The 13332-nt window shown below is 47.6% G+C and overlaps 1 protein-coding gene across 1 annotated transcript in view; it reads left to right on the top strand.

Moving 5' to 3' along the window:
* Positions 1–10848, top strand: part of OSBP2 (oxysterol binding protein 2) — a 100441-nt gene extending 89593 nt beyond the window's left edge. Inside the window, exons 11-16 of the mRNA XM_061169257.1 lie at positions 1435–1555; positions 1806–1909; positions 1982–2077; positions 2163–2347; positions 8808–9034; positions 9298–10848. Coding sequence (XP_061025240.1) covers positions 1435–1555; positions 1806–1909; positions 1982–2077; positions 2163–2347; positions 8808–9034; positions 9298–9443 — 879 coding nt within the window. The 3' untranslated portion in view covers positions 9444–10848. The remainder of the gene's footprint in view (positions 1–1434; positions 1556–1805; positions 1910–1981; positions 2078–2162; positions 2348–8807; positions 9035–9297) is intronic.
* Positions 10849–13332: the final 2484 nt, after the last annotated feature.

The following is a 13332-nucleotide window of genomic DNA, read 5'->3' on the forward strand; positions in this document are numbered from 1 at the left end:
GGGTGCAGCCAGCTGGGAAGTGGCCTGTTCTCGTGGGCCAGGGGGTGGGGAGCAGGTACTGTGGATGTGGATGGTTCTGGCTCTTTTAGGAAGGCCCGAGAGCGGTTTGGCAACACAGAGTGAGGGAGAGAGAAGGAGCCGAGGTCAGAGAGAAGGGGGCAGGCGGCAGAAGGCTCTTTGTGTGGGAAGAGTCACGGGGAGGGCAGAGGAGGCAGTTTTATGAGGAACCGCCCCCCTCACCGGCTGCTGTGGGGAGAGTACAGCGCAGGGATAAGGGTGGAGCAGGGAGGCTGGGGAGGCTGGAGGTGGGGTGGGGGAAGGGCAGATTCTGGATGCTGTTTTGAAGAAAGAACAGCCAGGATTTGCTAAGGATTTAGATGGGGAGCATGAGAAAATGGGGCCAGCCACGACTCCAGAACATTTGGTGTGAGCAGCTAGACCGACTGGATCGTCTGCCCGAGAAGGTGGTGCTGACACTGAGCTCCAGGGCCAGGTCGCTGGGGTCACGTCCCTGAATTTGCTGGTGGGGGGGCTTCAGTGGGGGCCCTGGCCACAGGCATCGGGCAGGCTCGGGGACGGCTCACTCATCACCCAGTTGCTGGCAGGTTTGGCCAGTGCTTCTGAGACGTAGGAAGGATGGGGGTGCCTCCTATGGGGACTGTCAGGAGCTCTGGGCCGTCTGCACGGAGGGGTGCAGGGAGGCTGGAGCCCACGGCTGCAGTTCCGGGGCGAGCCTGGGAGACGGGAGGCTGGGAGAGGCTTTGCCCTAATCCTGTGACCAAAGGAGCCACAGAAATGAGGAGGGACAGATGAGGAAAAGTTGATGGCAGTGTCCTGGTGGTGAGACCGTAGTCAGGGTGCCCAGTGCTGGAGAGGATGGGGTGGAGGCACCGGGTGGGCAGAGCAGGCTGCACTGCCGTCCGGGCTGGGACAGGACACCAGCTGGACTCCAGCTCTGGAGCCGGGCTGGCCGGGAAGCTTCCCATCCTGGGCCTCCTCAGTGCAATACAGCACAGCAGACGCAGCCTCTGCAGGCGATGGGCAGGTTAACTAGAAAGTGGGCCTGAAGCCCCTGGTAGAGCCTAACGCCCTCACTTTATTCACCCTCAGCACAGCCTGTCACAATGTCATCACCCTCATTCCACAGCCCAAGTCAGGCGTGAAAACACCCCGGCCACCAGCTCAGGCCCACAGTGGTTGGGGCGCCCTGGCCCTGCCCCCCTCCAGCGCCACCCAGGCTGCTCCCTCGGGCATGCCCTTGCTTTCCCACTGGAGCACTGTCCTTCCTGGGGGGCCTAGGCCCTGCCATGTGTCCTGGTTCCCAGGGCCACAGAGCCGTTCATACTGGGCACGGGGCAGGCTGTCCCCCGGCCGGTTGGGGGCAGGCCCGGGCCACATCCAGCAGACGCTCACGGCCTGTGGGTCTGGTCTCAGGTGAGCCACCACCCGCCATCGGCCGCACACTATGTATTCTCCAAACACGGCTGGAGCCTCTGGCAGGAGATCACCATCTCCAGCAAGTTCCGGGGGAAATACCTCTCCATCATGCCGCTAGGTGAGCGGGGGCAGAAGGACACTCTGGATGAGGGGGAGGGTTTGCCAACCCAGAAGCCAGCTTGGTGCCTCCAGGGGTGACGTTAGTCCCCCCGTAGACTTCCTGGATGCCCCCCTGACCTGTACCCTATCCCCAGTCTGCACAAATACTGCTTCTGGTTCTCAGGACCCTGGGACCTTGGGCGGTGGGTCAGGCTGGCTGGGACCCAGCATGGCAGGCCATGACCTCTGACCCTATATCTGGCCTCCAGGTGCCATCCACTTAGAATTCCAGGCCAGCGGGAATCACTATGTGTGGAGGAAAAGCACCTCGACTGTGCATAACATCATCGTGGGCAAGCTCTGGATCGACCAGGTCAGGGGATGCCCTCGGGGAGGGGCCGTGTGGCCCAGGGATCGGCCGCTGACCACTCCCCTCCCTTACCAGACAGGGGACGTCGAGATTGTGAACCACAAGACAAAGGACCGGTGCCAGCTAAAGTTTTTACCCTACAGCTATTTCTCCAAAGAGGTGGCCCGGAAGGTAAGCAAGGCCACCTCTCGGAGCCTGTCAGGGGAGAACCCCAGAGAGGGGCGTGTGCCTACGCTGGCCCTGCCAATGTCCCCAGGTGACAGGAGTGGTGAGTGACAGCCAGGGCAAGGCCCACTACGTGCTGTCAGGCTCGTGGGATGAACAGATGGAGTGCGCCAAGATCGTGCAAAGCAGCCCCAGCAGCCCCAGCTTGGACGGGAAGCAGAAAACGGTGTACCAGACGCTACCGGCCAAGCTGATGTGGAAGAAGTACCCGCTGCCGTGAGTGGGGCTGCGGGGGGAAGAGCAGGCAGGGAGCAGGGAGGGGACAAGGAGGTGAGTGGGCAGTGGACAAGTAGGCGTCCCCGCCCGGCCAGCCAGGAAGCAAGCGGCGGGCACGGGAGGGTTCAGGCCACGCATGAGGGGAGCCAGACACCCGACTGTAAATAAGCGTGACACCATCAGGTGGCAGCACGTCCTATGCAGAGACTTTAAACAGGCTGATTGATAGGACAAGTCCCCATAGTCCAAGGAATGAAAACCAAACATGAAAATAAGTGCAGGAAACTATAAAAAGTGGCACAGCTAATTCCAAAGAGAATGAAACAGAAATTCTACAAAGGAAACATAAAGTAACTGAAGTTGAGAACTCCATGGGAAGGTTTAATAGAGAGAACCCATTGACTGAATATAGGTCAGAAGAAATAATCAAAATCTTCAGATAGACAAAACCTGAAAAAGCCAAGCACCTAGAAAGAGAAGGCTGGCCACCTGGTGACCCAGGGTGAGTCCCTGGAGCAGCCCCACAGGCATCCCCGGAGCCTGGGAGGGTGCAGCGTCAGGACGCGTAGGGCACGTTGAGAGCAGGGTCCAGCAGGCTTCTGGTCAGAGTCCAGAAGCAAGAGACCATCTCAGGAGTCTTATCTGAGGAGAAAACAGCAGAGATTTTCCACATCTAAATCTATACAGTGAAACTGTTGAATCTAGATCAGAGAAAATATTAAGCAGCCAGATTTTTAAAAAGATGTACTTTCTGGGGAATGGCAGACTGACAGCCATCTCCTCATCAGCAATAACGGGAGCCTGAAGACAGTCAAATGAAATCTTACACGTGCAGAAAGACTCACTGCCAGGTGAGAATTCATTACACACCCAGCAAGAACATCTTTACAGAGTAAAGTTGAAATAGACATTTTCAAGCCACTCATTTTGCCACCAGCAGACCAGCACTAAGGATAGAGCTCCCAGATAGAAGACCCAAGATGTGTGAAATGAGGAACAAAACCTATGTGAACAGTGAATAAATAAGAACAATAATGTCTCGTGGGGTTTAAAATCTAAACATTAAGTGCAACTGCACAATCAGATAAGTCAGAAAACTGGAAACTTTTCAAAGGCCCTTGTGCTACCCAAGAGGAGGGTCAAGATGCACACTAATTTCTGACTATGTGAACTATGCATATTGTAATTCCTAGAGTAGCTACTAAATTAATATGTTTAATTGGAATCCCAGAAGGAAAGGAAAGGAAAGAAAGAAAAATAGAAAGGAGAGAGAAATAGTTAAAGAAATGATGGAAATAAATTTCCCCAAATAAAAATAAACAGATGAAAGACCTTGGGTTGAAAGGGCCCGTTGGAGTTCCAGAGACAAGAAACAAAGAAAAACTTCTGCCTAGACCACAATATACTGAAAATTAAGGACACCAAGGAGAAAATTCTAATAGCTTCCAGAGAGAAAAGATTTCAGTAGAGAATGAAGAATCAGATTGACATCAGATTTTTGGAGTAATATTTCAAAGTAAAGTAATGAAGAAAATGAAATTAGAAGGTAAAAGTTTCTGTCCAGCTGAGCTATCATTCAAATATGAGGCTGTGATAAAACAAAATGGTCTCAGGTGAACAGCCTCAGAAGGTTTGCCACACAAAAACCCACAATGAAAACAGTAGTTTAAAAGGGGGAGGGAAAAAAATCCAGAAGGTGCTACAGTAGGTATATGAAATAAAAGGTTGTGTGCGGGAGGGATTTTTAAAATAATTACTAAGACCAAAGAAAAACAGAAAATGTTCCCACAATAGTCCAGAATTAAAAGTGTAGATGATGTTAACACAGTGGAGTCTAGGGAGACAGAGGACACCAAGGGATGTGAAGGTAGAGACCAACAGAAGATTTTTAAATCAGTAAAAAACATTAAAAAGACAAATAAAAACAGCAAGTTAACACAGTAGAAATAAGTCCAGGCATAATAATATAAATAGATGAAACTCACTAGTTAAAAAAGCAAAATATTGGGTTGGCCCAAAAGTTTGTTCGGGTTTTCCCTACCATTTATGGAAAAACCTGAACAATCTTTTTGGCCAGCCCAATACTAACTGACTGGATTTTTAAAAATCCAGATGCATGCACCTTCTAAGAAAGATCCAAAGCCTAAAGATGGGCAAAGGTTGAAAGTAAAAGATAGACATATCATGAAAATACTAACCAAAAAGCTATTAACAGCTATATTAATATAAGGTAAAAACAGACTTTAAGACAAAAGCATTATTAGGGATGGAAGAGTTGCTACATGATAAAACGTTGAGTTCTTCGAGAAGATATGAACAGTATGCATGATACAAACATTATGCATGTAGTGAAAGAGCCTCAAAAATACACAAAGCACATATGGAGAGTAAAGGGAGAAATGGATAAATCCATCACCACACTGGAAGACTGAGAGATTTCAACACACCCTTCTCACTTGTTGAGAGTCAAATGGGGAAAAGCAACCCAGCAAGATGGAGAGCGAAAAAACACAGGATATACATATACTTATGGCTGCAACAGAGAACATGCTTTTTCTCAAGTATACGTGGAATTTATGCAAAAATCAATCGTGTACTAAACCCCAAAGAAAGCCTCAACAAATGTACAGAGGGTAGCACACAGACCACAGCCTATGATAAGACAAATTAGAAGTTATGAACAAGATGTCAAAAAGTCCCCACATATTTGGAAAAAAATTTAAGTTGCTAAATAATTCATGGACAAAATAATAAATTAGAATGGAAATTTTAAAATGCCTAGAACTGAATGAGAAGAAAAAGATATCAAAACTGGCTGGATATACCAAAGGCAAAGTTTCAAAGGAAATGTATTGCCTTAAATAGGTATATAAGCTTGTATTAAAGCTTTTTCATTCTAAGAAATTAGAGAAAGTGCAACATACAAACTGAAAGAAAGAAGAAAATATACCTTAAAAATAAAAGCAGAGGGACTTCCCTAGTGGCGCAGTGGTTAAGAATCCACCTGCCAGTGCAGGGGACACGGGTTCAAGCCCTGGTCCGGGAAGATCCCACATGCCGCGGAGCAACTAAGCCCGTGCACCACAACTACTGAGCCTGTGCTCTAGAGCCCGCGAGCCACAACTACTGAAGCCCGTGCGCCTAGAGCCCGTGCTCCGCAACAAGAGAAGCCACCACAATGAGAAGCCCGTGCACTGCAACGAAGAGTAGCCCCCACTTGCCGCTACTAGAGAAAGCCCACACGCAGCAACAAAGACCCAATGCAGCCAAAAAATAAATAAATAAATAAATGTTCCTTTAAAAAATAAATAAATAAAAAATAAATTCTAGTCTTTCTGTATCCACATACTATTAAAAAAACCCAAAAAAACCCTAAATAGAAAATATAGATGAGTATCATCTAGAACTTAAGGAAATATATCTTAAATAAGACAAAAACACTGATGTATTCAATTATATTAAAATGCTTCTGTTCATTAAAAGAAATTTTGCTGGGGCTTCCCTCATGGCTCAGTGGTTAAGAATCCACCTGCCAATGCAGGGGACATGGCTTCAATCCCTGGTCCGGGAAGATCCCACATGCTGCAGAGCATCTAAGCCCGTGCGCCACAACTACTGAGCCCCCATGCCACAACTACTGAAGCCCGGGTGCCTAGAGCCCGTGCTGTGCAACAAGAGAAGCCACCACAATGAGAAGAATGAGAAGCCCACGCACTGCAACGAAGAGTAGCCCCTGCTCGCTGCAACTAGATAAAGCCTGTGCACAGCAACGAAGACACAACGCAGCCAAAAATAGATAAATAAATAGGAACAAAAAGAATACATACAGACCTTCTAATGAATAAATAAAGCAAAAACAATCCAATGGGAAAGTGCAATTCATGAACAAGAATTTCACACAAGAAGCAATATATGGCCAATCACCATATGAAAATGATAACATCATTGGTAATCAGGGAAATGCAAATCAGAACCACAATAAGATGCAGTTTTACCTTCATTTGATTTGAAAAAATGAACAGTCTGGTAATATCAAGTGTTGAAGAAGATATGGATCCACAATATCCCTTATACATCACTGGTGGGAATGTGAGCTGGTATGACCATGCTGGAAAGCAGTGTGGCCTTACCTCCTAAAGAAGAACATCACAGACTCTGCAGCCCAGTAATCCCACTTCTAGGTGTATACTCAAGAGAAATTCCTATAAATGTACAACAGGAAACATGAATAAGATTACTCAAAGCAAAACTTGGAAACAACTCAAACTTATTGGATGAATAACTAGTATATTCACACAAGGCAATATTTACAGTAGTTGAGACAAATGAACCACAGCAACATACAATACAGATAAATCTTAGTAATATAATATTAAGTTTAAAAAAAGCAAGTCCCAGAGGTTACATACATCATGACATTCTTTTTACACAGTTAAAAACAAGTATCTAAAATATATGTATATGAACACACACATAGACATACACACACACTTAAGACTACTTAAAGATGCAATAAAATTATATTAAAAGGAAAGCAAAGGACTGATGAACCCAGGAGTCCTGCCAGTGGCTACCTGAGAGGAGGATGGATTGGTGAGTTTTCCCTATGGTTAGATGTAGATTTTGTCAGGATTCTACCTTTTGTTTAGGTGGCAAGGTCGCATTAATACAAGCAGGCCGAGGCTTCCTTCGTGGCGCAGTGGTTAAGAATCCACCTGCCAATGTAGGGGACATGGGTTCGAGCCCTGGTCCAGGAAGATCCCACATGCCGCGGAGCAACTAAGCCCATGCACCACAACTACTGAGCCTGCGCTCTAGAGCCTGCGAGCCACAACTACTGAAGCCTGTGTGCCACAACTACTGAAGCCCACGCACCTAGAGCCAGTGCTCCGCAACAAGAGAAGCCACCGCAATGAGAAGCCTGCGCACGGCAACGAAGAGTAGCCCCTGCTTCCCACAACTAAGGAACGCCTGTGCGTAGCAACAAAGGCCCAATGCAGCCAAAAATAATTAATTAATTAATTAATTGAAAAAAAAATACAAGCAGGCCATGTAAGGACCAACGTACCAAGTATTATGACTAATTCAAAACTTTCACAGTATCAAAGCAGTATAAAAAGGAAAAAACGAAATAAGATAGATTTAAATCCAACATATTAGTAATTACATTAAGTGTTCCCATAAGCTTTCAGACAAATTTTTAAAAATCAAACTTTACGTGGTTTACAAAAAATACATCTAAATAAAATAAAGATTGGAATAAAAGGATGGAAAAAAATGTATACATAGAAATACTAACCAAACAAAAGCTGCCTTCAGCTATAGTAATATCACAATACAGACATTAAAACAAAAGACCAAAGAGTGACAAAATGATAAAGGTTCAATTTGCCAGGAAGATTTTAAATTTGAATATACCCTGTACCTAATAACAGCCCCAAAATATATACAGCAAAAGTTGATAGAAATATAAGAAATGGACTAGTTTACAACCAAAGTGGGAGATTTTAACATACTTCTTTTAGTAATGGATAGCAGAAGAAAAAGTCTGGAGGACAAGTTTGAACAATAGAACCTTCAGGACAGCTGTAGAACACTGCACTCAACAACTGTGGAAAATGCAATCTCTTTGATTACATGTGGAACGTTTGCAAAAAGTGACCATATACTGGGCCATAAAACAAATTTCAAAGAGATGAAATTATACGAAGTATACTGTTTGACTCCAAAGCAAGTGTGCTAGAAATAAAGATGACTAGAAAAATTACCGTATATTCATAAACTTAAGAAATGTACTTCCAACTAATCCATAGGACAAAGAAAGTATAATGAAAATTAGAAAATATAACTGCATGATAATGAAAATAATACATAACAAAAATGGTAGAATGCAGCTAAAGCAATAGTTGGAGTGAAATGTGTAGCCTTGAAATGCACATATTAGAAAAGAAGAGACATGGGAAAATATCGAGCTAAGCATCCATCCCAGGAAGTTAGAAAAGGAGCAGCAAAAGAAACCCCAACAAAGTAGAAGGAAGACTATACAAGCAAAATCAGTAAAGCAGAAAAACCTAAAATAGGATCAACAAAGTTTCATCTTCCACCAACGAAGAAAACGGACAAACCTCTGACATGACTGGGTAGAGAGAAGGTGCATAGCACCAACATTACCGATGCGAAAGAGGACACTGCTGTCACACACATTAAAGGAATAATAATGAGGACATTATGAAACACTTCGGGCTGATATATACGAAAAATTGGACAAGATGGGCAAGTTCCCAGAGAAGTACAATGTGGCAAAACAGATGCAGGTCGGTGGGGCCTGCAAGGTGCAGGGAGGAAAGGGCGAGGTGGACGCAAGGCCAGGTTTGGGGGGGTTCATGGGGTGGACATGCAGGAGGGGAAGCGGAGGGGGGGCCGAGTGCGTCCCGGCAGCTCACCCCATGGGGCCCCGCAGGGACAACGCAGAGAACATGTACTACTTCTCGAAGCTGGCCCTGACCCTCAACGAGCACGAGGAGGGCGTGGCACCCACCGACAGCCGCTTGCGGCCCGACCAGCGGCTGATGGAGAAGGGGCACTGGGATGAGGCCAACACGGAGAAGCAGCGGCTGGAGGAGAAGCAGCGCGTGAATCGGCGCCGGAGGCTGGAGGCCTGCTCGCGGGGCTGCGGTGCAGAGGAAGGTGAGGCCGGTGGGGAGGGGGACCCCCGGGAGCCAGGCCAGCGGGAGAGGGCACGGGGGTCTCCCAGGAACTGGGAGGAGATGAGGGGACTGGAAGAAGCTGAGGGGGAGAGAGGGGGTTCCCTGGGGGCAGGGAGGGGTGCTGGAGAAGGCGGGCACCCCAGGAGCGAGGAGGAGGGCCAGCAGGAGAGGGGACAGGGAGTGGTTTCCTGGGGCGCTGGGAGGAGGCAGGCTGCCCGCCCGCCTGCCCACTGTGCCGCCCAGCAGAGAAGGAGGCCGAAGTGTACGTGCCGCTGTGGTTTGAGAAGAGGCTGGACCCGGTGACTGGGGAGATGGCCTGCGTGTACAAGGGTGGCTACTGGGAGGCCAAGGAGAAGCAGGACTGGCACATGTGCCCCAACATCTTCTGAGCGCCACCCCCCTCCTGCAAATACAGGCGGCTGCACAGCCTGGTCCACCTTCTATTTAATGCACTCAATTTAGTACTCAACTGCCCTCCCCACCTTTTCCTTCTTCTGTTTTTTAATAACACTTTTTTTGGGCTCCCACCTTGGAAGGAGGAAGTGCTGACCCAGGTTCTCTCCAGCCCCCAGGTGCCCCGGGTCTCCTATGACCCTTCATCATGGACTTGAGCCCCATCAGGACCCCCAGCTCCAGTTTCCACACCTCAGGCAGGCTGGCCCGGGCCCTGGGCTGCTCCAGTCACCAGCCCCCCAGGGAGGAACTGGCCCCCTCCCAGGGAGCCGCTTTTGACTTTTTTAGAAAAAAAATGATCTCCATTTCTTTCCAGCCAAGATATTTAGTAAATATTTTTAGTACAGCACTTGGTGGACAACTTTCTAAGTGTGCTTTCTTGCCACAGAAGTGTCCTGGCAAGAGCCCCTTCTTTTTAAGACACTGGGAAGCCAGACGGACCCCTTTGAGTCGGGAGCATTTTGTAGCTCAAACAGCAAGGCCGTCTGTATGTGAGCTGCCCGCCCCCCAGGAGCTCAGGACCCCCCAGAGAAGGGAACCAAGGGCCACCGGGCCCAGGAGAGCACAAGTCAGTTGTCTCTGGAGCTAGAGCCCCACGCATGGTGGGGAAGGGGGCACTGAGGGGCCGCCATGTGGATTTGAGGGCAACAGCCCCTGCCTAGCCCTGGCCATGCTGGGGCTGCTCCCCAGCCCCACAGAGGCCGGGCCTGCGGCGCTCCTGCCACGGAACCCGGCCCCAAATCAGCAATAAGAACCAACCCTCGGCTCAGCCTGGGTTGGTATCCTGGGCACCAGAGAACCCAGAGTCCCGTCTCTGGGGTGCCCCATCTCAGCATCCCTGAACTCTTTATTTGCCTGATATATATATATATATGATATATAAATATATATAAAATAGCTATTTTGCTTAAATTTTTATGGTATGTAGAAGTGAGAAAATGATGACGACAGGGTGCTCCTGTCTGAGTTTGGCCCTCCTGTCAGCTGTGCCCTGCCCTCTCCTCAGATTCCCTTCCAGTGGCTTCTGCCAACTGTGGGGGGGCCTGGGCCACTGTGGCCACTGTCCCAGCCCCTCAGAACTCCTACTCAACCTTTCACACTTCAATTTGGTCCTGAAAGTTCATCACAGGGTTTTACTTTCTACTCCAGGACTGGTTTTGTTTTTATTAAAAAAACAAAAGTGAAAACACCAATGTGTGAAATGCCTTAGGGTGCCCACTGGAGGGCGGGTGGGCAGGCAGGCAGCCCCATGAGGCCTGCGGCAGAACTGTTCAATGTTCTTTTTCTCAGAACTGTGAGTGAGCACCTTCTGACCAGTAATAAAAATCTTGGAGTTTTCCACGGCCCCATCCCTGAGTCTGTCTGTGACTGGGAGGCGCGGGGCTGACACGGGAGAGCAGGTGACAGCCCACAGGTGGCATGGGGGAGGAGTGTGGGGCTCTGTTCTGCTCAGCGCCAGAAGCAGGCAGTGGGAGGTTGGTCTGGATGGGGAGGGCCGGGGATGGAAGACCTGGTGGGACAGGGTCTGGGCCAGGAAGGCTGCAGAGGGCTGAGGTGGCACCTACTGGAGGGTCACAGTTTGGCCTGGGGCCAGGCCAAGGCCCTCACCACTCTCCACAGAGAACACTGGCCCTGGTTGAGGTCTAGGGTTGCTCAGTGACCATGACCTAACCTCAAGCAACTTGGATCACTAGCTCCCGGGACCCGAACAAGGGTGGCTGGTCTGGCCCAGTGGGTCCTCCTCCCACTGCCAGCACTTCCAGGTGACAGGATGGAGTGGGGCAGGGCACCACAGGGGCATCAGAGCCAGGCTCTAGCCACCTGTCCCAACACCTCAATGCTGTGGGATCCAAGGCTGGTACCGTACAACTCCTTCCTTTCCAGGGCCTTAACTTTCCCATCTGTGGGGAGGCAGGCACCGGTGAGTCCCTGCCGAGGTGCTGGAGGGACAGCCCTCACTGGAGAGAAGGGCATGGGGTGAGGCAACCCCAGGATAGCCCTGACCCAGGAGGCAGTGGAGGATCTGCCAGGGGAGGGAATGGAATATAAGAATAGAATTTTCATATATCCAAATATGACAACAGCAAATAGAATCCAGCCACATACAAAAAACTGATACCCCAAATTGGTAAACATATGCCCAAGTTGGTTTTACACAGTAATGCAAGAATGGGTCAAAATTGGGAAGCTTTTAGTTGTAAATCATTCATTGTACCAACTAGTTCAAGAGGGACTTCTGCTTCTGGATGGTAGACTAAATGCCTGGATTATCCTTCTTTGTGGAAAACTAGACATGTTGGATAAAATTTTAAAACACCTTAAATGCATCCATGAGCTGGAATGGATATAAGGAATACTCAGGCCAAAAATTAAGTGGGTGTGGAAACTTGGGGAGATAAGAGCTCTGAAGTCTGCTTCTCACTGGCATTTACTGAGCCCACTGAGCCTAACTAAGTTTTCACTGCCTCAAATGACCTGCCTGATATAGGGCATCCAGTTTGAGATAATCTCCCTCAAGCTGGGCCCCCAAAGGGCTATACCTTCAATATAATGGTGAATCAAGAATAATAAAATACAAGGAAAATTGCTTGTCTTAAAGGTTAGTCATAAGCAGAGCAGAAAAAAAAAAAATCCCTTAAGAATCTGTTATCAGGAGCAGACCCTCACTTGGCTTCACAGCCCAAATACATGCTATCAGGATGATCCAATAAAACCTCTAGTAGAGAATACAGCATGGTCCCAAATTGGCAATGTCCCCAGTCACATGAGAGAAACAAATCCTCTCTAGAGGTTCTCCCCTTCATTCCAGACCTTATGGAACCCCAGATGTGAAGGTGAAAGGAAAACGAGCAGCTCACAGTATAACATCTCCAAACACACAAGGAAATACAACACACATTGGCATAAGCAATGGCCGACAGAAATAACGGCAGAATCAGACGTAACAAAACTACTCAATATAGCAAAATTAACAGACACAATATAAAATAAGCATGTTTAATATATTACTAGAAACAGAAAGGTGGCTTGAAAATGAGTAAAAAGCATTCAAAAATACTAAAGAACTTGCAGAAATTGAAAAAAGTCACTAAAAACAATGAATAATTTTATAGCAGATTACACGTGAAGAGAGTATTGGTGACATGGAAGTGAGATCTGTGGAAATTATCCAGAAAGCAACACAGACACACAAAGAGGTGAGAAGTGTAAAAAAGAAATTAAGAGACATGGAGGATAAAGTGAGAAGATCCCACGTGTGTCTAATCAAAATGGAACAGAAGCAATCTTTGACGAGTTAATGACTAAAAAATTAACTTTTGACAAGAAACACCAATATACAGAGTCAATTCCAACAAATCCTAGTCAGGGTAAATGAAAAGACATCCACAGCTAAATACAATATAGTGAGATCGCAAGACCTTTAAAACAACAAAATTTTAAAAGGAGCCAAACTTGGGTGGGGGATACCTTGAAAGAGCATTGATTAGAGAGTTCACTGTCTTCTGACCACCAAAGAAAGTCAGAAGACAATGAAGCGATATCTCCAAAGTAGAAGAGAAAATGTTAGTGTTTCTAGTGAAAATATCTTTCAGGAACCAAAGGAAAATACATTAACAAAATGTCTTATTAAAACAATACTGGGACTTCCCTGATGGTCCAATGGCTAAGACTCCATGCTCCCAATGCAGTGGGCCTGGGTTTGATCCCTGGGCAGGGAACTAGATCCCACATGCATGCCACAACTAAGAGTCCACAGGCCGCAACTAAGAGACCACATGCTGCAACCAAAAGATCCCACATGCCGCAACGAAGATCCTGCACACG

The sequence above is a fragment of the Eubalaena glacialis genome, chromosome 15, assembly GCF_028564815.1.
Source record: "Eubalaena glacialis isolate mEubGla1 chromosome 15, mEubGla1.1.hap2.+ XY, whole genome shotgun sequence".
Lineage (NCBI taxonomy): Eukaryota > Metazoa > Chordata > Mammalia > Artiodactyla > Balaenidae > Eubalaena > Eubalaena glacialis.